Source organism: Heloderma suspectum, chromosome 15 (assembly GCF_057233095.1).
Source record: "Heloderma suspectum isolate Gila_16-S chromosome 15, 16-S_ref, whole genome shotgun sequence".
Classification (NCBI taxonomy): Eukaryota; Metazoa; Chordata; class Lepidosauria; order Squamata; family Helodermatidae; genus Heloderma; species Heloderma suspectum.
Window position 1 is genome coordinate 13,740,529 of NC_139472.1, and position 27,263 is coordinate 13,767,791.

Sequence of the window (27,263 nt, forward strand, 5' to 3'; positions counted from 1 at the left end):
GAAGCTGATCAGAACAGCTATGGACAGCAGAGCTCTCTATGGGGCAAGTAGTATGCGCGGTTGCAACAGAAGAATGATTTCATCGTGTGCCAGCGTGAGAACCAGTGCGGTGTAGTGGTGACAGTGTTGGACTGGGAGTTGGGAGATCCGGGTTCTAGACCCCATTTGGCCATGAAAGCTCACAGGATGACTTTGGGCCAGTCACTGATTCGCAGCCCAACCTACCTCACAGGGTTGTTGTTGTGAGGATAAAATGGAGAGGAGGAGGAGGATTATATATGCTGCCTTGGGTTCCTTAAGGAGGAAGAAAGGTGGGATATAAATGTAATAAATGAAGGAGAAGGAGAGCCAGCGTAGTGTAGTGGGGAGAGTGTTGGACTGAGAGTCGGGAGATCAGGGTTCTAGACCCCACTCGGCCATGAAAGCTCACAGGATGACTTTGGGCCAGTCACTGATTCGCAGCCCAACCTACCTCACAGGGTTGTTGTTGTGAGGATAACATGGAGAGGAGGACGAGGATAATGTACACCGCCTTGGGTTCCTTAAGGAGGAAAAATGGTGGGATGTAAATAATAATAACATTAACAATAATAGTGGCCATATAGGTGTGCTAGATAGGCCCAGCTGTGCCATGAAGCTATCCGAAGCAATCTAATAGGCTGCGGCTTCTAATTTCCATCTTCTAATTTCCAGTATGTGGACTGCATACTGAACAGCAGGCATACGGGTCATCTGATAGTCACAGTCTTCCCAACTATGATGTATTGTTCCTAAATTTGCATCTGTTGTTGTTGTTCAGTTGTTCAGTCGTGACTCATGTCCGACTCTTCGTGACCCCATGGGCCATAGCACGCCAGGCCTTCCTGTTCTGCGCTCTCTCCCGGAGCGTGCTCAAGTCCATATTCATTGCATCCGTGATGCTATCTAGCCATCTCATCCTCTGCCGTCCCCTTCTCCTTTTGCCTTCAGTCTTTCCCAGCATCAGGGTCTTTTCCAGAGAGTTTTCTCTTCGCATTAGGTGGCCAAAATACTGGAGCTTCAGCTTCAGTCTCTGTCCTTCCAATGAGCTCTCAGGGTTGATTTCCTTTAGGATGGACTGATTTGACCTCCTTGCAGTCCAGGGGACTCGTAAGAGCCTTCTCCAGCACCACAGTTCAAAAGCATCTATACATATAAATTAACATATGCAAATTTTTACACAAATAGATATACTCTTTTGTCCTCTTTTCTGGCAACGTCTAAGAGAGCTTCAGCTATGGGGCGGTATGGAAATGCAATAAGTAAATAAAAAAATAAGCGGTCACCCAAATTTAACCCTGTTTCCTCTGTGTATCATGCCAAAAAAGGGGAGGGGAAAGAGCTCCATTGGAGAGCAGGGGTGGGGGCTTATTTGGGAGGGGAGTTGCCTGATATGTAGATGTCATGTGCCAAATGTATTTGATCCAAGCCATGAGTGCTGGGCGCTGTGGCGGGGATAAAGGGGGAGAGATGCTGTGTTGATCATAGCTACATCAGCCACCCCAATCATGTGGCTCTGGGCTTCTAATGTTACCCTGTTAGCACAGGAAGGAGCCATGCTCCTATGTCAGTGAGGCATCCTCAGATTTGGGCTTTTCAGCCAAATTGCATGTTCAGAATCGCCGTATGGTACAGTCCTTCCTGGACTCTAGCATTCCAAACTAGAGGTTTGTTGATATTGAGGGGGGGAATGAAGCAAGGGGGTGGGAAGTAAAGTCAAGTGAAGGAGCTTAATTTTGGACGATCTGTTATGCCATCTCAAAGATTTCATTTTTTAATTTCGAAATGACACATTGCTGAATCTACTCAGGAATAAAACTGAACACCCCTACCTTGTTTTGAACAATGCTCCATTTGCCGTTCTGTGATATTTATCTCCCTCCTCCTAATCGTGTATCAACTAGCAGGCAATTGCTAACTAATTGCTTTCCAAATGTAATAGCCTATCATCATCAAACATTTTACTTTTTCATACTTTTTCCTTTCTCCTCTTTTTTTATTATTCCCTTTGCCTTCAACAAGGCTTTCTCTCCTCATTCTCCTTTGGTTTGGAACTCTGAATTGCATAAGAAAGGAAATGTTACAATGTTACACACAAAGATAATTATCTTCTTTTTAAAAAATCTTTTCTCCAAACCACAGCCAAATGCAGCAGACCCCCTTATCACTGCAGGAATTTTGAGCAGGGCTCTTGAATTCCTTTCAGATACGGTTCTGGTAGATTAGCATGTAGATGCTATATAATTGTGTTCCCCTTGGCCTCTTTGAAAGCTATTATGGATTGGTGTGTTTTGGGGGAGGGAGGAGGGCTATTTCCTGAGTGTTCCTATTGGAACGTAAGAAACACAACGTAATATAACACAAATTTGACAGAGAGGACTGACAGAGAGGAATTGCTGTGAGATTTTTCTCCCTTAATGCCATGGACCCTAATCCAAAACCAATAGTGTGATCAGGGCCGACCCTACCATTAGGCAAAGTGAAGCAGTCACCTCAGGCAACAGATGCTGGGAGACAGCAGTGTTGGAGGACAGAGGTGAGTGCCAAGCAGCCTGCCTTATTCCCCCTAAGCTAACCTGCTGCCTTCTGGTGAAGTGTAAGATGTTTTTTTCATTGTCAGTGTTGAAGGAACAGTCCGGCTGGCTTTTGTACATAGGACAGCAGAAACTGAATATTACGGTGTCCAATTCAGTGATGTCCTCTATTTCTGATGTGAGTGGTCTAGCCAGCAAATCAGAAAATTACCTTCTGGCAGGACCCACCTTCTTAACTCTAAAATTACATCTCAAAGGATCCAGACAGTTTTAACCTGTTAGCCCATTGTTATTATTTTTTTTAAGAGCTTCGTTGTCAGTGCTGAAGGAACAGTCCAGTTGCCCCCCACCAACCTAGCCTGCTGCCTTCAGATGTTGTGGAGGAAGCTATCCCATGCCGACTATGGAAGTAAGATTCATTTGCTAGTCCAGTTGTACATGGAACAGCAGAGGGCTCCATCTTGCTCTTTGCCTCAGGCAGTAAAATGTCTCTGGCCAGCCCTGAGTGCGATGTCCCATCTCCATGGGTGCTGGATACATGGATGGATAGGGAAGGACCTTGTTTTGGGGATGAAGGCAGTGCACTCAACTTCCCTGGGCCTTGCCCCCCGCCCGCCTTTTCAAAGTGTTTTATTCCCCACAATATCCCCTGGCACAGCTATCACCTGAGGGCTATGCGAGAGATTAAAATGGTGGCTAAACCAGCACTGCTGAGGGCGCAGCTGCTTTCCACCACCACCATCAGGGTGGATGGAGCAATCAGAGAAGGCTCTTTGCTCAGGGCCCCCTCAAACCTGGAGTAAGCCCTCAAGTGGGGATCGGGGGGGCAGTCATAGGGATGTGCTACATACATTCTGGGGCTGCTTACAGTTTCAGCTCCAGATTTTGGAGAGGGGTGTCCAACAGTTCTGACCTCTCAGAACATGACTGCTCTTACCCCAAATGTTTCCTTCCTTGGGTTTCGGCTATTTCTGCGGCCTTGGGGATGGTTTGTGGGCACTGCCCGGCTACTTCTTCCTACAGATCTGGAAGGTAGGATAAAAGGAATTGTTCCACTCCTACAAGCTGATAAAGCGTCTAGCCCTCAGTTCTGGCAAATGAGACTTCTTCGCCTTGCCACCATCGTGTCAAAAGCTGTTCCATATGCCTCCCCCTACATCTGACAGAAAGGCTCAGAGACAAGGGTTTTTTTAGAGCACTGAAGTTTCCCCAGCTAATGGCGAGAGTGTTGGACTGGGAGTCGGGAGATCCGGGTTCTAGTCCCCACTCAGCCATGGAACTGGGTGACTTTGGGCCAGTCACAGACTCTCAGCCCAGCCCACCTCACAGAGTTGTTGTTGTGAGGATAAAAAGGAGAGGAGGAGGATTATGTATGCCACCTTGGGTTCCTAAAGGAGGAAAAAGGTTGGGATATAAATGTAATAAATAAATAATCCAAAGCAATTTCTGCCCCTGCTTTTAAAAAGATAATACTTACTGTACTCTGAAATCACCTTATCTTTGTACACCTCTTCTAGTCTTCCAGTGAGTTGAGAGGGCATGTATTTCATGTGCTCTTCTTTTGGTATTCCAGAGTCCTTACAGGCCCTTTCATAACATGTGAAAAACGCTTGGACATCACTGTCTCTTCTGAACCTGGGGAGATGTCTGGCATTCACCAGCTCCATTATAGGTTACCTGGCAAGTTCAATTTGCCGTTCAAGCATCCTTTCCTTGTGCTTCCTCCTCCCTCTCCTCAACCTTGCTCTGGCTTCTTCCCTTTTACATTCATCACTGGTTTCCACAGCAAAGCTCTGATCCTCTTCTGATTCTGCAAGTTGGACCATGATAGATCCATTCCCCACTTCCTTCTTTGCTATTTCCTAGTCCTGACTAAAACCAACAGAAAGAAGAAGAGGAAGAGGAAGAGGAAGAAGATTTCCTGTGTGTGTGTTTGCACTTTCAAAACCAGTTTTTGGTATTTGCTTTAGACAGTTTTCTCACTTGGAATTTCTCAAAAGCTCTTCAAAACATATCCCTTTAATCTGCCAACCATTTGTTACGGACTGGGAGTGGGGATGACTTCCCCTATTGGGAGACCCCTTCATTATACAGGTTCCCGTCCAAAAAAATACTGACAGACAGCCACCAGTCAGGATGAACTGCCTAACACAGTCTAGTCTGTCCAGCTGCATGAGGAGTTCCTGAGTTACTGCCAAGAACCCGTCCCTTCAGCCGAGCTCCAGGAAAAACTAACTAAAAAGCTGTTTTGGATTTCCTTGCCTAAAGCCCAGAAACATGGAACTTAACCAAACTTTTTTGAAAATCCTAAGAACACAAATAGCAGTTTTGTAACTGTGCGGTCCTTCACACAGGGAAGAGAGTTTAGTGAGAAATTCCCTTTTAAAACAACGCACCCAAATGCCCAAATATTAAAAAGCAGTTTATTTGGGGAAAGAAGAAAAAGGGGGGGAAGCAAGGGAAGGCAACCATCACACACACAGGATTCCAAATAAATTCAGTAAAGTCAATCTAATTTATCTAGTTACAGGTTACCTACTTGAATAAAGTCTTGGGTTCCAGATCATATGCAGAGTGCATTGCAGAGAGGATGGCCTGAGAGAGAACATCTTGGCCTCCGATTAGATGGTATTGAAGGCTCAAGAGTAGTGAGCAAACTCTTACTTGTATGGGAAGCTGAGCTCAATAAGAATTCACCCCTTCACAGAAACTGAATGTTATTGTGTCCATTTAATTGATGCCCTCTATTTCTGATGTCAGTGGTCTCGCCAGCAAATCAGAAAATGCAGGACTCACCTTCTTAACTCTAAATTTACATCTCAAAGGATCCAGCCAGCTTGAACCTGTTAGCCCATAATTATTATTGCTTTTAAGAGCTTATATTTTGGGGTGTGTATTGGAGAACATGGCAAAAGGAGAAGGGGACGGCAGAGGATGAGATGGCTAGATAGCATCACTGATGCAATGAATATGGACTTGAGCACGCTCCAGGAGAGAGCGCAGGACAGGAAGGCCTGGCATGCTCTGGTCCATGGGGTCACGAAGAGTCGGACATGACTGAACGACTGAACAACAACAATTGGAGAACATGAAGGGGAAATGAGTCTATTCAGTTGTATAGGGCATTAGTGGGCAAACCCGGCCCACAGAGGTCACCCTTCCAGCCCATCGAGGCTTGACTTCAATCCATGGGCCTCTCCCTTTCTCCAAGCTGCAGGAGGAGACCATGGACTTTTGGATAAGGCAGGGTGAGGAACTCCACTGTTCTCCTCAGTCTACAACTCTGCTACATGTGTGCCTTCTCCAATGGGCAGTCTTTGATGGGAGAAGGCCTGCACACAGCGAAGCCAGTTCCCAGATGATGCGCTGGGTGAACGATCCATCCAGCGAGCCTGTCATGACCCAGGAGTGCAGCGGTGACATGGACTCTGAGGCCAAAGATCCAGTGGTGCCAGCAGAGGAAATGCCAGGGTTGAGCACCACTGCAGGATTGCCAGAGCCCCCTGAGCCCAAACCTCCAGAGCCCCCGTAGCCTAGCCCCAGCGCCCTCTTCTACAAGAGCCCCACGTTCCAGGGAGCCAATGCGCCAATGCCGGCAGCGTGCCGGGCATGAGCTCTTGGAGAGACGGAGGAGTGCTAGGCTACAAGCCAGGGGCCTGTCCCTTGAAGGCTTCCATTCTGAAGGAAAGGGTGGAGTCTGAGACTGTAGCATAAAAGGCTTCCGTTTGGTCTCAGACCTTGCCAGAACAATTTGTTCGCCAGGAGCTCTCCTGGGTGCTGCAACTTCTGGCCTTGACCCTTGCCTTGACTCCTGTTATTGATCCCCATGGGTCCTGCTTGGTCCAGAACAGGACACTGCCAGCCAGGGACCAAATTACATCAGGGGGCATGGCCATGCCCCCTTGATGTCATTTGGCCTTCAGAGGGCTGAGCGGTGGGTTGATCTGGCTTCCCACCTGATCTTGCTTGCCCAATGCTGCTCTAGGGGATACTGTTGAGCTACAGCTGAAGTAGGGGCTTGTTACAATCCCACAGAACTCAATGGGGCTTATATGGGCATAGGATTGCACAGATCATCTCTGATTCCCCCTCTCCCTTTTAATGCCTTTTAAAATCTTTGGCACTGCTTTTGAGTAAAGCATCTTTGCAGTTTTGCAGGACATTCTTATTTCACCCAAAAAGAGACCAATTGAAGCAACCCATCTTGGTGCGAATGAATCATTGTCATTTTGAATCAGACCTAGTTAGTTCTGAACACTGCACTGACACACACACACACACACCTTTGCCAGCAGAAAGAAATATCAGCCATTACAGGCTTTAAATTAGCAGTAAAACTGCTAGAGAAAAGTAGAACTGAAACTGCAAACAAGCTTCTGAAATGGAGAGAGTAGATGCTGGGGGAGAGGGGAACAGTAAAAGAAAAACATACAGAGTGGGAAGTGAAAAGCTTCTGTTTCCAGCATACTGCTGGGACGAAGAATTTCTGCTGCATCTCAGCTCCACTCGCAGAAGTTGTCCTGCTGGAAAATCGACAGCACTAAGCTGACTGTTTGGCTTGGCACTCAAGTCAGGATGCTGTCTTGTAAACTTAATAATAGCTGCTCTCCTTTTAATTTGTTTGACCTTGACTACAATAATTTATTATGTGCATTAGACAGTCCCCTCCCCTACACACACACACACACACACACACACACACGTCTTTAAAACAAAGAATTTGGCGTCTTTCTCCTGACTGCACAGGACTCCGTCTTGGAATTCCCTTTGGCTTCAGCGCATGCAGCAGTGACTCATTAGCAGTCTACGTTGCATCCAAAGTGAGGACAGCTGCTCCTACAAAAGTATATTTGAGTCTTAGCAAAACTTGAAGAAATTTTCCTCCTTGGAAATCCATAATTATCTTTGTGTTGGCCGCGGCAAACCAGTCGCTCTGCTTCTGTCTGCATTCTTTGTTGCTTCTGCCACTGTCTTCCCTCCTTTCGCCCTCTGCCCCACAGAGCCCCCCCATAAGTCTGCCTTAGAATTAAACTCTCAGGGCCAAATTAAACACAGAGATGGACAAATTGGTCTATTGGACAAATTGGTCCATGTCAGTTTTGCATGTTTCATCATATGTCTGTTCCATTCAGTTTCCGCATAAGTCTATGATATACAGTACTGTGCAAAAGTCTTAGGCCACCATTAGATTTGTTGTTTTAGCAATGGTATAATGACCATATATAATTATTTCTCAGTCTCTTCATTAGAATACAACCAGAAAATACAGGAAATTTGCATGCAGTATTCAACAACAGAAAAAAAATCAGAAAAAATAGCTTCCATAGGCTAAAGTGGCAAGTATTTAGTGTGACCTCCCCTTGTTGTTCAGTCGTTAAGTCGTGTCTGACTCTTCGTGACCCCATGGACCATAGCACACCAGGCCTTCCTGTCCTCCGCTCTCTCCCGGAGTGTGCTCAAGTTCATACCCCTTACACTAGAGTAAAAGCAGGCGCCTGGCCAGGAATGGTCTTTGTAGAAGGGTAGCAGCCAAGAAACCACTTTTGTGGAAGGGGAACAGGGTGAAAAGGCTATGATATGCTAAAGCTCACAAAGATTGGAATGAGGATCAGTGGAAAAGAGTATTATGGAGTGATGAATCCAAGTTTGAAATTTTAGGGTCCAATCGTCGACAATATGTGAGAAGAAGAGTTGGAGAGAGATGAACGAATGAGTGCTTGCGGCCTTCAGTGAAACATGGTGGAGGGTCTGTCATGGTTTGGGGCTGCATTTCTGCCAGTGGTGTTGGCAATCTTGTCCGTATTAATGGGATCATGAATGCTGAAAAGTATGGACAGGTTTTTCATCATGCCATTCCTTCTGGAAAACACCTGATTGGGAATGGTTTCATTTTTCAGCATGATAATGATCCCAAGCACACTGCTAATGCAGTGAAATCAAATTTAGTGAGGAAAACAGCCGATAAAACACTGACAGTCATGGACTGGCCTCCACAGAGTCCAGACCTGAATATTATAGAGGCAGTATGGGATCACCTGGACAGAGAAATAAATAAAAGGCAACCTACATCTAGAGAAGAACTCTGGGAAGTGCTGAAAGAAGCCTGGTATAATATACCAGAAGATTACTTCAGAAAACTTCAGGATAGTCTCCCCAAAAGAGTTCAACATGTGCTTAGAGCCAAGGGAGGTCACACTAAATACTGACTTTTGCCTGTACATATTTCCTACATTTTCTGTTTGTATCTTAATACGGAGACCGAAAAATAATTGTGGATGGTCATTAAAACTTTGCTAAAACAACAAAGCTGGTGGCGGCATAAGGATTTTGCACAGTACTGTATATATTTGAATTATATATTTGAATTATATATTCCCTAGTGAGGTTCGCCTGGCGCCTACATTGTACTCCTTTCGGCGCCAGGTGAAGACCTTTTTATTTTCCCAGGCATTTTAGCTTTTTAGCTTTCTAAATTTTTATTTTTGCTGTTTTAAATCTGTATTTTAAATTCCTGTACTGCTGCTAGGTTTTATTGTGGTTGTATTGTTATATTGTGGTTTTAATGTTCTATATATTTTAAATTGTTTTATTGTGTGTTGTTTGGTTTTAATTTTTGTGAACCGCCCAGAGAGCTTCAGCTATTGGGCGGTATAGAAATGAAATAAATAAATAAATAAAATGAACACATTAAAATTCACATTTTCATACACAATTTTTCCTAGCATATGCATTTTGTATGCAACTTCCCCTAATGTACATAGTTTGTATGTAACTTTCCCTAATAAATGCATTTTGTACGCAATCTTTGGGCCAAGAACAGCATCACAAAATTCTGAGAAGTCTGCATCACCATCATTTATTTGTATCCTCCTTCTCCCTCCAAAAGGAAGCCCAAAACAGCTAACAACATCATCATACAGAAATAAATACAATGATATCAAATAAAATATCATAAGGCAATATGAAAAATTAACTAACAAAAATAGTACAAGAAACATAAAAACAAACTTTTAGTTCAAGACTTCGTCACATCAGTTAATACATGCATATTCCATAAATATATCAAAGGGATAATAAACTACACTATGTTCAACATCTAAGGTCCTCCTCTAGCTGCCTACTCTGAGGGAAGCTCGGAAGACAGCAACAAGGAAGAGGAGCTTCTCGGTGGTGGCTCCCCAATTATGGAAATATCTCCCTGACAAGGCCTGCCTGGTGCCAACATTATTATTTTTTCTGTGCCAGGTTAAGACCTTTCCCTTCTCCCAGGCATTTGGCAGCATATGATAAGTTTTAATCAATCCTGGATTATTTTATGGTTAGGGTTGTTTGCTTGAGATTGTCTGTTTCTTAGGACAAAGAAAAGGCAGAGGTGCTCAATTCCTACTTTGGCTCAGTCTTCTCCCAAAAGAGGGTCTATGACCCCCCTGGCAAAGGCGAAGTACAGGCTGAAGGGGCAGGATTGCAGCTTGAGATCGATAGGCATATGGTCAAGGAACACCTCATTACTTTGAATGAGTTCAAATCTCCAGGGCCAGATGAACTGCATCCTAGAGTCATAAAGGAACTGGCAGAAGAACTCTCAGAACCGCTGTCTATTCTCTTTGAGAAATCATGGAGGACCGGGGAAGTGCCAGATGACTGGAGGAGGGCTAACGTTGTCCCTATCTTCAAAAAGGGTAAAAAGGAGGAACCTGGGAACTACAGACCAGTCAGTCTGACATCAATCCCTGGGAAAATTCTGGAGCAGATCATAAAGCAATCCATCTGGAAGCACCTTGACAACAATGCCGTGATTACTCGAAGCCAACATGGATTTGTCAAAAACAAGTCCTGCCAGACAAATCTGATCTCATTTTTTGATCAAGTCACCTCCCTTGTAGACCGTGGGAATGCTGTAGACATCATATACCTCGACTTCAGCAAAGCTTTCGACAAAGTGCCCCATGATATCCTGATGAGCAAACTAGCTCGAAGTGGGCTAGATGAAACAACGATCCGGTGGATCCACAGTTGGCTACAGAATCGGACTCAAAGAGTGCTTATCAATGGGACCTTCTCAAGCTGGGGAGAGGTAACGAGTGGGGTACCGCAGGGCTCAGTCCTGGGCCCAGTGCTCTTCAACATTTTTATTAATGACTTGGAGGAGGAGGTGCAGGGAATGCTGATCAAATTTGCAGATGACACAAAATTGGGAGGGATAGCTAATACTTTGGAAGACAGAAACAAAATTCAAAGTGATCTGGATAGACTGGAGTGCTGGGCAGAAAACAACAGAATGGCATTTAATAGGGACAAATGCCAAGTTCTGCACCTAGGAAAAAGAAACCAAATGCACAGTTACAAGATGGGGGATACGTGGCTCAACCACACTACGAGCGAGAAGGATCTTGGAATTGTCGTCGATCACAAGCTGAATATGAGCCAACAATGTGATGTGGCTGCAAAAAAGGCAAATGCTATTTTGGGCTGCATTCATAGAAGCATCGCTTCCAAATCCCGGGAAGTACTAGTTCCCCTCTACTCAGCACTGGTTAGGCCTCATCTGGAGTACTGTGTCCAGTTCTGGGCACCACACTTTAAGAAGGATGCAGACAAGCTGGAGAGGGTTCAAAGGAGGGCAACAAAGATGATCAGGGGACTGGAAACAAAGCCCTATGAAGAGAGACTGAAAGAACTGGGCATGTTTAGCCTTGAGAAGAGAAGACTGAGGGGAGATATGATAGCACTCTTCAAGTACTTGAAAGGTTGTCACAGAGAAGAAGGCCAGGATCTCTTCTTGATCATCCCAGAGTGCAGGACACGGAATAATGGGCTCAAGTTACAGGAAGCCAGATTCCGACTGAACATCAGGAAAAACTTCCTGAGTGTCAGAGCAATACGGCAATGGAACCAATTACCTGGGGAGGTGGTGGGCTCTCCCACACTGGAGGCCTTCAAGACGAGGCTGGACAGCCATTTGTCAGGGATGCTCTGACTTGGATTCCTGCATTGAGCAGGGGGTTGGACTCGATGGCCTTGTAGGCCCCTTCCAACCCTACTATTCTATGATTCTATGATTCTATGTTTGAAGTGGTTTTGGATATATGTTCTCTTGTGTATATGCTCTGTTCATGTGCTTTTTTATGTAAATGGTTTTTAATCTCTGTATACTGTATTTTTAATGTTTTTAATCTTTGTAAACTGCCCAGACAGCTTTGGCTATTGGGCAGTATAGAAATGTTAATAATAATAATAATAATAATAATAATAATAATAATAATAATAATATACAATCCATGTTTTAACCAAAACTACAGACATATCCCACCCCAGCAGCCAATATATAAAATCATTTGGACATACTATTAAAAGAGACAAATCCACCCAGGATCCAGCAGATGTTAAGAAGAAGAGAGAGAAAACTAGGCACAACCAATTAGTGCAATAACTATACAGTTATTGCACTAATTGGTTGCGCCTAGTTTTTTTCCCCCTTTTGTTGTTGTTCACTTGTTAAGTCATGTCCGACTCTTTGTGACTCCATGGACCAGAGCACGCCAGGCCTTCCTGTCCTCTGCTCTCTCCCGGAGTGTGCTCAAGTTCATATTCATTGCATCGGTGATGCTATCTAGCCATCTCATCCTCTGCCGTCCCCTTCTCCTTTTGCCTTCAGTCTCTCCCAGCATCAGGGTCTTTTCCAGAGAGTTTTCTCTTCGCATTAGGTGGCCAAAATATTTGAGCTTCAGTATCTGTCCTCCCAATGAGCAGTCAGGGTTGATTTCCTTTAGGATTGACTGATTTGACCTCCTTGCAGTCCAGGGCACTCGTAAGAGTCTTCTCCAGCACCACAGTTCGAAAGCATCAGTTCTTCGGCGCTCAGCCTTCCTTATAGTCCAGCTCTCACAGCCATACATTGCTACTGGGAAAACCATAGCTTTGATTAGACGGACCTTTGTCGGCAAGGTGATGTCTCTGCTTCTTACTCTGCTGTCTAGGTTTGCCATAGCTTTCCTCCCAAGGAGCAAGCGTCTTTTAATTTCATGGCTACAGTCACCATCTGCGGTGATCTTGGAGCCCAAGAAAGTAAAATCTGTCACTGCTTCCATTTCTTCCCCTTCTATATGCCAGGAAGTGATGGGGCCAGATGCCACGATCTTCGTTTTTTTAATGTTGAGTTTCAAACCAGCTTTTGCACTCTCCACTTCCACCCTCAACAAGAGGCTCTTGAGATCCTCTTCGTTTAAGCCTGCCCTTTCATCACAGGTTAATACAAAGGGAGAAAAAGAAGAGGCACCCTACACTGCTCTCATGCCAAACACAGGTGGTTATTATTTCGTAGCCCAGTTCATAAGGTGCCGATGACACACACTTCCTCCAGATTGTGGGACAGGCACAATAGACTCTCAGCCATTCACCACACAGTCTGAAGGATAACTCTGTTCTGATCCACATATTAGTTCAGGAAGCGGAAATTAGGTCAGTTCGCTTAAAAATGCAGACCAAAGAAAAAAATTCCCATCCCAAGCTACATGTGACATTAATTGTGTATAAGCGCTTAATATGGTCTTTTCCTCCACCATGGTCCTGATGAGAATTACCCATACTCACCTTCTTACTAATTAGATTACTCTGGAGATGCTGGAGGAAACATGAGAAACTAGAAGAAGGTACTGGCATACTTGGAGAACATCATAGTTTCCAGAAATAAAAAGAGACCTGGGGAAAAGATCCTGAAGGGCGTAAGCACACACAACCCCACCACCCTCAAAAGAACACCCAAGGAGGAGTAAGCATGCTCAGTCACCACAGAATACTGGATTATCTGTTGAGGGAAAACTGGAAAACTGGGGGGGGGGGATGGGATGATTGGTTGGCTCACTAAATACTGAACAGGAAACTCCAGACCATTGCAGGTCCCATTTGTTCCTTTAAATGCTTAAGAGTTCAGTTTTAAACTTATATGGGTCTGGTGGCATCTAAGCATAGAATCATAGAAGTGTAGGGTTGGAAGGGACCTGTAAGACCATTGAGTACAACCCCCTGCTCAATGCAGGAATCCAAGTCAAAGCATCCCTGAAAGGTGGCTGTCCAGCTTCATCTTGGATGCCTCCAGTGTAGGAGAGCCCACTACTTCCCTAGGTCATTGATTCCATTGTCGTACTGCACTAACACTCAGGAAGGTTTTCCTAGTGTTCAGCCAGAATCGGGCTTCCTGTCACTTGAGCCCATTGTTCCATGTCCTGCACTCTGGGATGATCGAGAAGAGATCCTGGCTTTCTTCTCTCTGACAACCTATCAGGTACTTGAAGAGCGCTATCCTACCTCCCCTCAGTCTTCTCTTCTCAAGGCTGAACATGTCCAGTTCTTTCAGTCTCTCCTCATAGGGCTTTGTTTCCAGTCCCCTGATCATCTTTGTTGCCCTCCTCTGAACCCTCTCCAGTTTGTCTGCATCCTTCTTAAAGTGTGGTGCCCAGAACTGGACACAGGACTCCAGGTGAGGCCTAACCAGTGCACATGATTCTGTGTACTCTGGTTTTGAGGGGTGCTGCATATATTTTGGAATTAATCGTTCCTAAATTCTAGTGCGGGATCTGTTTGGCAGTTGGTGCTCCTTTGGCTGGCTGGCTACCATGCAAAGAAATGCAGAACTCTTCTGTCAGTGTTTCAAGGCAGGACGGTCCCATGCCCTTACCTTAATATTTCTTTCTTGGGTGGCAAACTCGCATCTGCACTGTACCACATCAGGCAGGAAGCGGGGGCTCCCGTTACTGAATCTTCTCCATGCACAAAAATGGGTGCAATAAGAAGTTGGCTTATACCGCATCAGACTAGCTCTCTTCAGGAGTTCAAAAGATGGAAACATGGAAGGATGCCAAGGCTGTGGACTTCAACTGTTCTCCCTCCACTCTGACCTCCCCTTGTTGACAGGGAAGGTCTACAGTGAATCTCTACACACATTCATCTGAATATGGTACAACACTTTGTGCAATTAGGAACCACAGTTGGGTCCCTATCTCACACACACACACACACACACACACACACACACAATCACACTTTAGTTTCTTTGAATGCCTGAAGAGAGATCCCATTGATCCATACAAAGTATACCACTGAGCTATAGCCTTTTACCAGCAAGACTGATGCATTTCCCATCCAGAAAACTAGTATATCAGGGTGAAGGGTTATAGCCTGGCTTTCTCCCTTACAAGGTGGTTGTTCATGTGTGGAATGCAGCCCAAATGCCTCCCCCCTTCAAAGAAATCAGCAACAAGGAAAGCTGAATTCTATAATCTGTTTACATTATGCAGATTAAGCACATAAACCTTGGTTGGCTTATTTTGCCTAATTTTGCTCCTACTATTTATGCTCAGTGATAGAGCACCTACTTTGCATGCAGGAGATCCTTGGCAATTCCACCCTAAAGAGCTTAGGGCCGGGTTATCTGAAGGATTGCCTCCTCCTATATGAGCCTGTCCAGATACTAAGATCATCTTCAGGGATACTTATCCAGGAGATCCTGCCAAAGGAAGTGAGGCAGGTGGCTACCAAGAAGAGGGCCTTTTCTGCTGTGGCACCCTGGCCATAGAGGTTCACTTGGCACTACAGTTTATTCATTTTGGCGCCAGGTGAAGACCTTTTTATCGTCCCAGCATTTCAGCACTCTGGCCTTTTAGCTCTGCTGTTTTCAGTCTGTATTTTAAATCTCTGCCTTGCTGCTAGGTTTTTTATCCTGGTTGTCCTTTTATATTGTAAATTTAAGCTTCCATATTTTATGTTGTTTTATGCTGTACTTTGTGGTTTTGATTTTTGTGAACCACCCAGACAGCTTCGGCTATTAGGCGGTATAGAAATGAAATCAATAAATTAATAAATTAAGGATCAGGTAAAAGTTGGTGGGTAAGACCCTCCTCTGCCTGAGATCCAAGATTGATGCTGCCAGTCAGAGTAGACAATACTGGGGTAGATGGATCAATAATCTAACCTGGTATAAGGCAGTTTCCTGTGTTTCTGTGTTTAGAACATCGGTAAGGAAAAGTAGCCTAGGTCCCTCTTCAACAAATTGTGCTGATTCGTTCAGGGTTCAGGGCTCCCTCCAGCATCGCAACATAGGTGCTGACCACATTTTCCCCATTGTTTTGTAGAAGTGCACACGTTCCGCTGTGAGGACTGCGACGAACTCTTCCAGTCGAAGATGGACATGAGGCGGCACAAGAAATATTCCTGCAATGCCGTCAGCTCACTCTACGAGACACTCAGCGAAGAAATTAAGCAGGAAGGCGCTGCAGATGGGCAGGTCCATGAATGCAAAGACTGTGAGAGGATGTTTCCAAACAAATATAGGTAATGCCATTGAAATCGAATTATCATTTTTATTTATTTTAGAAGGTATAGGCCACTTTTCAAAACAAAATTTTCTCAAGCTTACACTTAATATCCTAAAACAAATATGTGTGTGTGTTGGGGGGGGGGGTAGATATATACACACACCTAACTAAAAGCAGCAGCATGCAAAATTCCAATCAGACCAATAACAAGCATATTAGACCACAATTGTAGATCACAAGCTGAATATGAGCCACTCATGTGATCAGGCTGCAAAAAAGGCAAATGCAATTTTGGCCTGCATTAACAGAAGTAGAGTTTCCAAATCACATGAAGTACTAGTTCCCCTCTACTCAGCACTGGTTAGGCCACATCTTGAGTACTGTGTCCAGTTCTGGGCACCACACTGTGAGAAGGATGCAGACAAACTGGAGAGGGTTCAGAGGAGGGCAACGAAGATGATCAAGGGATTGGAAACAAAGCCCTATGAGGAGAGATGGAAAGAACTGGGCATGTTTAGCCTTGAGAAGAGAAGACTGAGGGGAGATAGGATAGCACTCTTCAAGTACCTGAAAGTTTGTCACAGAGAGGAAGGCCAGGAAACAGACTGGAAACAGACTGGAAGCCAGTGGAGCTATTTCAACAAGGGAGTTGTATGCTCCCTGTAACCAGCCCCAGTCAGCAGTCTGGAAGCAGCTCTTTGAACCAACCAGTGGGGCCAGAAACCACTTGGGACAGACCCGTGGTCGTCATGGAGGACATGAAGTCCTGAGCCACTCCCAACAGGGCAGCCTCAGCATGGATGTTGAAGTCTCCCAGCAGAACAAGCCGAGGGGACTCCATCACTGCTGCCGAGATCACCCCGGCTAGCTCAGGAAGGGAGACTGTTGGGCAGCGGGGTGGGCGGTACACCAACAGAATCCCTATTCTGTCCCAAGCACCCACTTTTAAGTATATGCACCCAAACCCGGTAGACTGTAGGCCAGGGCACCTGGTGAGGGGGAAAGTATCACGATAGACCACTGCAACCCCCCCCCCCGCGCCCCAGGTCTAGCCTGCTGTATTCTACAGAAAACCCTGAGGGACAAAGCTGAGATAGATTAACACCTCCAGCCTCATCCAACCAGGTCTCTGTAATACATGCCGGGTCGGCATGCTCATTTAGGATCAAGTCCTGGATGGCAGCTGTCTTGCCATTCACCGAGCTGCCATTCACCAACAGTATTTTCAACCCAGGTTAAAAGCCGCCAAAGCTATCCAGGTTATTTGTATGGGGGACTGCTTGGGGACAACCAGTTATGTTCCCCGCTCCCCTGAACACGCAGCTGTCTCCCCCCACCATATCTCTCTCTGCCCTGTATAGTTGTGATGGCTGCTCCCTGTGTCCTTTCATCTCCCCTCCTTTCTTTGAAGCACATCCCCCAAAAGATAGATGTGTAACCAACACCCCCCACCCCTCTGTTAACAAGGGGCAGGCCTTCACCCCCATGTTCCCCTGAAGTGCACTCCCCCTGAGGTGGCTTCAGGGGGAGTGCAACCCAATCCAGAACAGGTTGACCACGCTCCATCTGGTCAAAAGAATCGCCCACTAACAGCATCAGTTTTCACCTGATCGCACTTTGTTCAAATGTTACATTAACCATGTTCTGAGTATCTCCAGGCCTCCTGCCTGTGAAAACAGCAACTTGATAGCTTCAGCAGAAAAAGAGTTAATATTGTGCCTTTTACGAGAGGGAGAAAGAAAAGTGTTGCAGAGTCTCCACTAGATGAAGCCAGGGTTGTCCACTAGATGAAGCCAGGGCCTTCTTTTTTACTATTTCTTTGGGGACTTCAGAATTTGGTTCATCTTTTTCCTTTTCTTTCCTGCTCTAAAATGCAATCACTTTTTTAATTTGGTCAGTCTGGTTTATATATATATATATATATATATATATATATATATATATATATATATAATTTGAATGCCTGCGTGTATAAGGATAGACAAATCTGTTGGTTCGGCTGTTTTATAAAGTGTGCACTTGTTCAAGCACAAGTTTGTTCCATCCCATTTCTGCATCAGTTTGTGATATTTTTTTTTAAGTCTGCACAAAAAATCATATAGATTTTGGTACACATTTTCTGGGGAGCGGGATGGGGGTTGCAAACCATTTCCCCTAATGTATGCATCGTTCTGTGCATTTTTTGATTGGAGAACCACAGCACAAGATTTGGAGAAGTGGAAAACCTGAAAGATCGTCGCATTCTGGTTCACACATTAATTTGGGAGGTGTGAATTTGGTTGGTTCACCTTAAAATGTGAACCCAATGAATTTCTCCCTGTTCCTAGTCAAGTATTACTTAGCAAACTCAACTTTCAGTCCAATCCGACTGCACTCAGTTGGATGCAAACTTGCAGCTTTGTTCACTCTATGTTGGAAACTGGGATGGGCCCCACAGCTTATGTTGGGTGGAATGGAGTGCAGACAGAGAAGCCACTAGCAGCGTATTTGACTGCATCCTAAGAGCTGGAGGTATTATTTACATGGCATTTTAAAAAGAATGAACAGACTGGTCATTCTGGCCATGGGATTATTTAATTTAGGCTTGGTTTTATTAAGATACCGGGACTTTGCCAGTAAATTTTAATTAGGGATGTTGGAGAAATCCACAACAGAACCAAATGAATTTGGATTTTCATGAATCTGACCCACATGCTCTGCAGTAGAATGGCTTTCCCTTTGTCTGGCAGATTCCACAGCCTTGCGGACCAGTTTTCTAACTTCCTCAAATTTTGCACAAATTTCATCATGGGAAAATATGCAAAAAAAATTTTAAACCCAGCCCAAATGCACATTTTCCCCATAGGCTAAAGCGGAAAATGCACTTGGGGGGGGGGGATTTGTGCATTTTCGCACATGCACAAATTTGCACAAATTTGGAAACAAAAAACTCCAATTCCGCTGATGGCCAGACTATGGAATGAAAGGCGCCTGACAATCCCTGAAACACAGACGGAACAGATTTTACACAAATCATACACTTGTGATTTTACCTAAAGCAATTGTGTGGAGAGGGGGCAGCAGGGAAAGGGCAGATTTAGAAGTTCTTGCTCTGGCACCACTTCAAAGAAATAGTGCAAGTAGGAAGAGCTTTGAAAAGGTTAGTCCCATCTAAGGAGGTCTGATACACCACTGTCCACACACAAAAATGCCAATGCATGGGTGTTAACTATACCGTGGTCATCTTTATCGGCTTCTCACCAGGTGTGGATGACCTGTTAAGAGATCTGAGCTGGGGAAGAAAGTCTCCATGCACTGGGAAAAGTTAATAAATATTAGGTTCTGAGTTGGCCTAAAGCAAAATTTCAAGGCGAACTCATCTAGGTGAAACATTCCCCCCATTTTTTTTTTTTTTAATTTTGAGAAGCAAAAAGAGTTTTTCTAAGATCAGCAAGATTTCTCAGGCTGGTTCTGTGCATCCCTAGATCATCATGAGTTCTGCCTAAGGTAAAATTCCAAGGAATTTAGGGTACAATCCCATGCATGTTTAGAGAGAGAAAAGTCCTATGACTCCCAGCATTCCCCAGCCAGCCATTCCCAGCCAGTGATTCTCGCCCTCGTGTGAAAGATCTGAAGAATCCTGAGAGGAAGCAAAAGGAAGACTAGTGAAATTACTCAGGGACTTGTCATGTCATACCAAGCACTTTCTACCTGCAGATCATATGCTCAGCCCCTTAAATTTTGATCCCAAAGTTCACTTTAGGAAACTTCCAGCTTAATTATAGTTGTGCAGGGGGGAGGGGTGTATGTGTATGCACAAGCATGTGCACATGGTATGTGGGGTAGTTTATGTCATTTCAGCAGCAGCATATCAACACTGAGCCAGATTTAAGGTTTTGGTATTACTGTACAAAGCCCTAAACAACTTGGGACCAGGATACCTGAGAGAGCGCCTCCTCCATTACCAACCTGCCTGGAGGTCATCGGAGGGCTTGCTCCTGGTGGTTCCACAGCCTGATTGGAGTTTACCTGGAGAAGGACCTTCAGTGTGGTGGCCCCGTTCCTATGGAATTCTCTGCCTTTGGAGGTCAGACAGGCGCCAACACTGAGTTGCTTCTGGTGCCTCTGGAAAACAGTTCTGTTCCAGGAAGAATTCCTTAAATGACCAGCCATGGTTTTTATTGGCATTTGGTTTTAATAATTTTAATATGGCATTTTAATCTTTTATCTCTTTTACTATTGTATTTCTTGTGTTCGCCACTCCAGAATCTGCTTGGGTGTGGAGCGGTATACGAATGTTGTAGATGATGATGATGATGTATTGTTATTATTAACCATCACCTTGTTCTGAATGTTTGTCAGGTTATGTGCAGGCAGGCCTGTTTAGTTTCCAGAGAGCAGGAGCCAACACCCATAAGGTCTTACTCCATAGCCTTCTCTGCAGTGGCCCCACACCTTCAGAACGAGTTTCCATCAGAGGTCCGCCATGCTCCATCATTGCAGGCTTTTAAGAAGGCCTTGAAAACAGATTACTTTACTGTGGCCTTCTCTTGACATGAGTGCTATTGTTGCAGTTACTGCCGTTGTTGCTGGTGGTGGTGGTTGGATTGTTGGCTTTTATTGTTGTTTTCATTGCTATTTTATTGTCTTTATGTTTTTATCATTCTTAATATTTTAACTGTTTTTATGTATTTTATTTTATAGAAATATTATAAATAAATAAATACATAAATAACCATACAAGCCCGATCTGTTCCTACAACAACAACAGGGATTAAACCGCCCCCCCCCACCCCCAAACAGCCCAATATTTAAAAACTATAAAATACAACTGATCTTCTCTGCAGCGGCCCCACGCCTTTGGAACAAGTTGCCGTCAGAGGTCCGCCCTGCTCCGTCATTGCAGGCTTTTAAGAAGGCCTTGGAAACATATTACTTTACCGTGGCCTTCTCTTGACAGAATGGCTGTTGTTGCTGTTATTGTCGGCTTTTGTTGTTGCTTTTATTGCTATTTTATTGTGTTCATGTTTTTATCACTTTAATATTTTAATGGTTTTTATGTATTTTACTGCTGTAAGCCGTCTTGGGAGGGCTTCTGCCCTGAAAGGCGGCCAAGAAAGATTTTAAATAATAAATTAATAAATGTTGCGGGTGGGGCCAGCAGCACAGACTGACCCTTCCGTATTCACGTCTTGCTCCTTTACATACCTAATGCATAAATAGGTCTCCAGCTTCAACCAATTCCACCTTCTACCGCTGGTGGAACTGCTCTCACCAACCAGAACAGCGGCTGGGATCTTACTGACTGCGGACAGGGAGGTTGTCCAGCTTCCCAAATGGGCTGTAAAATTCAACTGGCTGTTAGCAGAGCTGCAAATCAATTAATTGTATTTGTCTGGTTCTCTCGGACAGTTTGGAGCAACACATGATCATCCACACCGAAGAAAGGGAATACAAATGTGACCAGTGCCCCAAGGCCTTCAACTGGAAATCAAACCTGATTCGTCACCAGATGTCACATGACAGTGGCAAGCGATTTGAATGTGAAAACTGTGTGAAGGTATGGCCATGGGTGTGGACTCAGAGGCACAAACCCTGGGGGAACCCTCCCTAAAATGATGATGATGGTGATGGATGATGATGGAGTTTTGGGAAAGCATAAAAACTCCTAATTCTAAATACACAAGAGAGGAGAGAGCAAGACGTGTTGCACCCTCTAAAACAGGTTGGTATGTCAGCATGTAGTAATGTGACTGAAGTAATACAGAGGTGAGGAAGAGGAACCCTTTTTCTGTCACTTGGGACAAGCTGTTGGAATCTGCCTGCTGGTAGTGGGCAGGGTGAAAAGAGAAGAGTTGCTCCCCAACCAGCAGCGAATGGGGCCAGAGCCCAAAGTGGGCTTTTCTCTGTCTCTCTCTTCATCCAGTGTGCTGCTGGGAGGAGGACAGATGGCTCTTGCCAGAGGTCTGAATCATAGAATCATAGGGTTGGAGGGGGCCTACGAGGCCATCGAGTCCAGCCCCCTGCTCAAGGCAGGAATCCAAGTCAGAGCATCCCTGACAGGTGGCTGCCCAGCCTCATAGAATTGTAGAATCCTAGAATCGTAGGGTTGGAAGGGGCCTACAAGGCCATTGAGTCCAAACCCCTGCTCAATGCAGGAATCCAAGTCAGAGCATCCCTGATAGATGGCTCTCCAGCCTCGTCTTGAACACCTCCAGTGTGGGAGAGCCCACCACCTCCCTAGGTCACTGGTTCCATTGTCATATTGCTCTAACAGTCAGGACGTTTTTCCCGATGTTCAGCCTGAATGGATCATCTGCAGAGTCAAGGGCCTAAATGCAACTCTAGGGCCACAGTTTGGCCACCTCTGACGTAATGACCTGGTTCACATAATCACCATGGCCTAAACGAGCCCTTTGAATAATCATCCCCGAGCACCGTTTGTCATGTCATCCAGACCTGAGCGGCATGGCTTGTTGGAGGGTTAAGCAATCCTCCAATAACCCTACAACAGCCCATGGGTTATTGGAGGGTTGTTTAGCCCTCCAACAAGCCATGCCGTTCAGGTTCAGACAACACGACAAGTCACACCTGGGCGGAGATTATTCAAATCATGTCTGGCACGTGCCATGGCTCAAACAAGCCACGGTGGTTGTTTAAGCCATGGTGATCATGTGACTTGGCCCCATATGTAACATTCACATTACCTCAGTTTCATTTAACTTTTTATGTGCTTTAATTCCTCTCTATTCATTAAAGCATTAAGGATGAAATGTGTATATAACTCCTCCTCTTAGGGTGTATTTCACTAACTCTCGGCCAGACCTACCTGTTACGAAAGTTGAATGGGCAAGAGAACTGTGTATGATGCTCTGAGCTCCTTAGAGGGTAAAAATTAGAGGTCAGATATTGGGCAATTGATATTTGACACTGTTTGGTTGACACGTAATACCAGATAGTATTAAATAGTATTTATTGGCTTACATGCAATGGTATTAGTATCGGAGAGCATTTATATGCAGTTTTTTTAGGCTGCAATTCTATACTCATCTAGCTAGAAGTAAGCCCTATTGAACTTAAAGGGACTTACTTACAAGTAGAAATATATAGGGTTGCTTGTTACTACGTTATTTAGTATCACAATTTTTTTAATTATTTATTATTAAATTTATTAATCGCCCATCTGGCTGGTCACCCAGCCACCCTGGGCGTTGTACAGCGTATAATAAAACAGTTTAAAACAATAAAATTCTACAATAAAAACTATTTATTTATTATTAAATTTATTATTATTAATAATAATAATAAATGACTGCTGTTGTGAATAGTTACTGTGCTTATCTTGCATACATCTAAGCTTTAATTGGATTGTTACAGATGGCACTCTTTGCATTTCATTCCCATTTGACCCCCGCCCCCTCCCAACCCCATCTTTGGGGTCAATACCTGCCTACTAAAAATAACATTTTGTATCTGTCATGATATGAAAGCTTATGCCATAATAAAATGAATAAAATGAAAGGAGGGTAAAGGGAGACATGATAGAGGTCTACAAAATTATGCATGGTGTGGAGAACGTGGATAGGGAGACATTTTTCTCCCTCTCTCCAAATACTAGAACCCGGGGTCATCCTATGAAGCTGATTGTTGGGAGATTCAGGACAGATCAAAGGAAGGACTTCTTCACACAGCGCAGAGCTGAACTATGGAATTCGCTACTACAGGATGGAGTGATGGCCACCAATTTGGATGGCTTTCAAAGGGGATTGGACAAATGCATGGAGGAGAAGGCTATTAATGGCTACTCGTCCTGATGGCTCTGTGCTACCTTCAGTATCAGAGGCAGTGAGCCTATGTACACCAGTTGCTGGGGAACATGGGTGGGAGGTGCTGTTGCGCTCATGCTCTGCTTGTGGGTTCCCAGTTGACAGCTGGTCTGCCCCTGTTTAAACAAAATGCTGGACTAGATGGACCCTTGGTCTGATCCAGCAGGGCCCTTCTTATGTTCTTATGTTCTGATCAGCTAGACTCCCTATTGTTTTTGCTGCAACTGACTTCAAACTGATACCCCCCTAGAAGTTAGTATCTCAAGGCATTGAAAGATAGCATGCATAATTACTTAGTATTTCATTGTATTTGAGAGCAGTATTTAACACAATAGTATTATGTTATGGCCTTTTCTATCTGGCATCATAGATGACATGCCGTGATATTTCGTGTTTGACAGCTGACATCCTCTGACATCTGACAATCCAGAGATGTTAAGTTTAGGAAATGTTGAATTTTTTTAACATTTCATTTTTTAAAAATGCATTTGTAGTGTGAGTTTGAATTCAAAATCTTCCATTCCATATTTGACTAGCAAAACAGGAAATGTCCCCAAATCTCAAATGCTTGCAAATAGTTGTTTCGCATCTAATTAAAAGGATACAAAAAGAAAAAAGAACACAAGAGGCCTCTGGGGGATTGTCTCATGAAAACATTCCCATGTAGAAGAAAATGCTGCCTGCTAATGATGGGAGTTGTAGTCCAACACGTCTGGAGGGCACCAGGTGGGGGGAGACTGTCATAGACTGAGTTCGGACTACCACGGGGGTGAAAGAAGCCATCGTGGCTTCTTCCCCTGCATGTGCTGCATGCGCAACCGTGATTTGCATAATTACCCACAATGCAGCATGGGTTGCCATGTTGTCCAAACCTGGCATAGTGCACTGTGGGGGTGGCTTCTTACTCATGCTGCAACCCATGGCTTGTAGTAGGGGTTGTGGCATGGGTAAGAAGCCACCCCTGCCGTGCACCGTGCTGAGTTTGGGCAGCACGGTAACCCGTAATTACGCAAATCATGGTTGCAGGGGCAGGGGAAAGAAGCCATGAGGGCTTCTTTCAGCCTCGCCATCATCTGAACGCAGCCATAGAGTAAGACATCGGTGCTTGCTGTTGTACAAGCTGTCGCCAAGGTTGTGTTGACCTTGGCGCCAGCTGCAGAAACAACAAGAGACAATGCAGCCCTTCTTGACTTTGTGGCTCAAGACAATTCTTTTCCCCCCTCTTCCAGGTGTTTACTGATCCCAGCAACCTCCAGCGGCACATCCGTTCTCAGCACGTCGGCGCACGGGCACATGCCTGCCCAGACTGTGGGAAAACCTTCGCCACCTCATCTGGCCTAAAGCAGCACAAGCACATTCACAGTACTGTCAAACCTTTCATATGTAAGTTCTCATGGCCATCTCAAAGAACTAGCTGGCCTCCATAATGGCACATATCCTGAGCTGCAACTGGTCCCCCCAGGGGCCAGCTCTGCCTGCATGAACAGCTTCTGTAGTTTTACAGCTCACAAGATGAGATTCCACCTCTGTATTTTTCTTCCCTTTATGCATGGCTCCTGTTTTTTTCAGTAAATATTCGTGGCCGTTTTTTACCGGTTAAAAGCTTGACTCCACAGTAAGTTTGGACAATTTTGCCTGTGTTTTTGCGGTGTGTCGCCACACGTACAAAGAGAGAGAGAGTGTGGCTGTGGAACAACAGCCTCAAGGATGGATCCTTGCCCTCTTGCCCTGCTTGTGGGCTTTGCGGAGGCATGTGTTCCACTCCTGTGGCCAAACCGCTTGACCAGATAGGCTTCTGGTCTGATCCAGTCTTCTGGTGTAAACCAGAAGACCACTCTTCTGGTGTTTACATGCATAGCAGTTCCCCACTTCGTTATCGATCCTTATTTGGCATAAATATACACTCGCATGTGCTGTTGGAAAGGTGTTTCTGGGGTGCCTGAAGAAATCCTGCTTCTACCAGGCAAGATTTGGAAAGGCAAAAAGAAGATAGTTGAACATGAATTCCTTTGGTTTAGCCTTTGGTCACTTCTGTAGAATGCTCTACATTTCAGTGTCTAAGGGCACAATCCAATGGAGATAGATGTCAGCCTCCAGACTGAGAGGCTGACACCCAATGCAAGGTGGCCAGAGCATGGAGGGAATCCTCTCCTCCATGCTCTGGCCACCCTGAATGTTCAGCTGGATGTGCAGTTGCGCGTGTCAACCCAGGGCACAGCAGAGCAGGAGGAAGCATTGTAAAGAGGTTTCCACAGTCCCCTCCCCTCTCTTCCCCAGTGTCTAATGACCATAGGATTGCTCCCTAAATTAGTCGCACATAGGGAGCCTTTTCAGCCAGTGTTTCCAAAGAGATAATAGAGTAGTCATGTGCCCACTTTATAGAGGACAGCTTTCTGTTTGAAGGACTGTTCTGTCCAAGTCCAGTATAAATTAAATATATCTATAAAAAAATAAGAATGGCAAGGAGGAGACCATCAACAGCACCTAATGATGAGATCGCCTCCTTAGGACTTGTGGCTCTTTCTATGACAGAGTGCCTCAGATGCTACCTAGGGGTCACCGGACTGCTCTCTAAAAGTCAAATGTGTAGTTAGAATGGTAGTGGTCAGGACATTTTTTATCAGGGAGGTTCAACCAAAGGTCAGAGGAAGAGAGAAAGAGAAAGATACTAGCTCAGGAGGCAAGGAGATTATAAAGTTCAAAAGAAGGTCAGAGGAAGAGGGGGGGGAGTTTTTGAAACAGGAACTGAATTTGCAGAAATGAACGAGATTGGTTGGATTTGTGGAGGAAAAATAACTTTAGGAGATAAAAGCCTAGGCAGAGGGGCAGAGAAGGGATGGCAGGAGGAAAGGGAGAAAGAGAGAGAGAAGGACGGACGGACAGACAGGGAGAGAGAGAGAGAGAGAGCTGAACCTATAACAGGAAGATATCGCTTGGATCGGGACCTCAATTACATGGGGACAGTCTAGTGAGGTTAGCTGGCGGTGGTATGTCCATACGTGTGTTTATCCATTCAGCTTTTAAAACTCTTCCCTGTTGACATTTTTCTTTAGCAAAATGTAAACTTTGCTATTTGAAATGTTGCAGTCTCTGTTTTGTGGGCTTACGCATTCCGCATCTAATAGCCAACCCCTAATAGCCACCACCACCCCCTAAAATAGGTATCCAAGACCCAGAGAGAGTTTAAAGGCTGGTTTGGCGGAGGAAGGCAGAGAAAAAGATTTCCACCTGGTGGCAGCAGAAAAGGCCACAGGAAGGGAAAGGCAAAGAGAAGTGTTTGCTATTTTCCCTTTCGCTCACAGAACAGGGTGCTGATGGTCCATGACAGTTATATCTGGAGCATTATTTAGATTAGAATAAAGGCAAATAAGTGAGGAGGACACAACAGATGTGTATACAATTATGCATGGCGTGGAGAAGTCGATACGGAGGTATTGTCCTCCCTCTCTTATAACACTAGAATCCGGGCTCATTTGATAAAGCTGAATAGTGGAAGATTCCAGACTGACAGCACATAGTTAAACTATGAAATCCACTGCCATAGCATGTCAGAACGGATGGCTTTAAAGGGGGATTTGTCAAATGAGCTACCTCAG

The 27,263-nt window shown here is 44.9% G+C and overlaps 1 protein-coding gene across 1 annotated transcript in view; it reads left to right on the forward strand.

The window, feature by feature from the left end:
- Positions 1-27,263, forward strand: part of PRDM16 (PR/SET domain 16) — a 748,686-nt gene that overhangs the window by 668,832 nt on the left and 52,591 nt on the right. Inside the window, exons 6-8 of the mRNA XM_084822017.1 lie at positions 15,680-15,878; positions 21,254-21,401; positions 24,897-25,050. Coding sequence (XP_084678143.1) covers positions 15,680-15,878; positions 21,254-21,401; positions 24,897-25,050 — 501 coding nt within the window. The remainder of the gene's footprint in view (positions 1-15,679; positions 15,879-21,253; positions 21,402-24,896; positions 25,051-27,263) is intronic.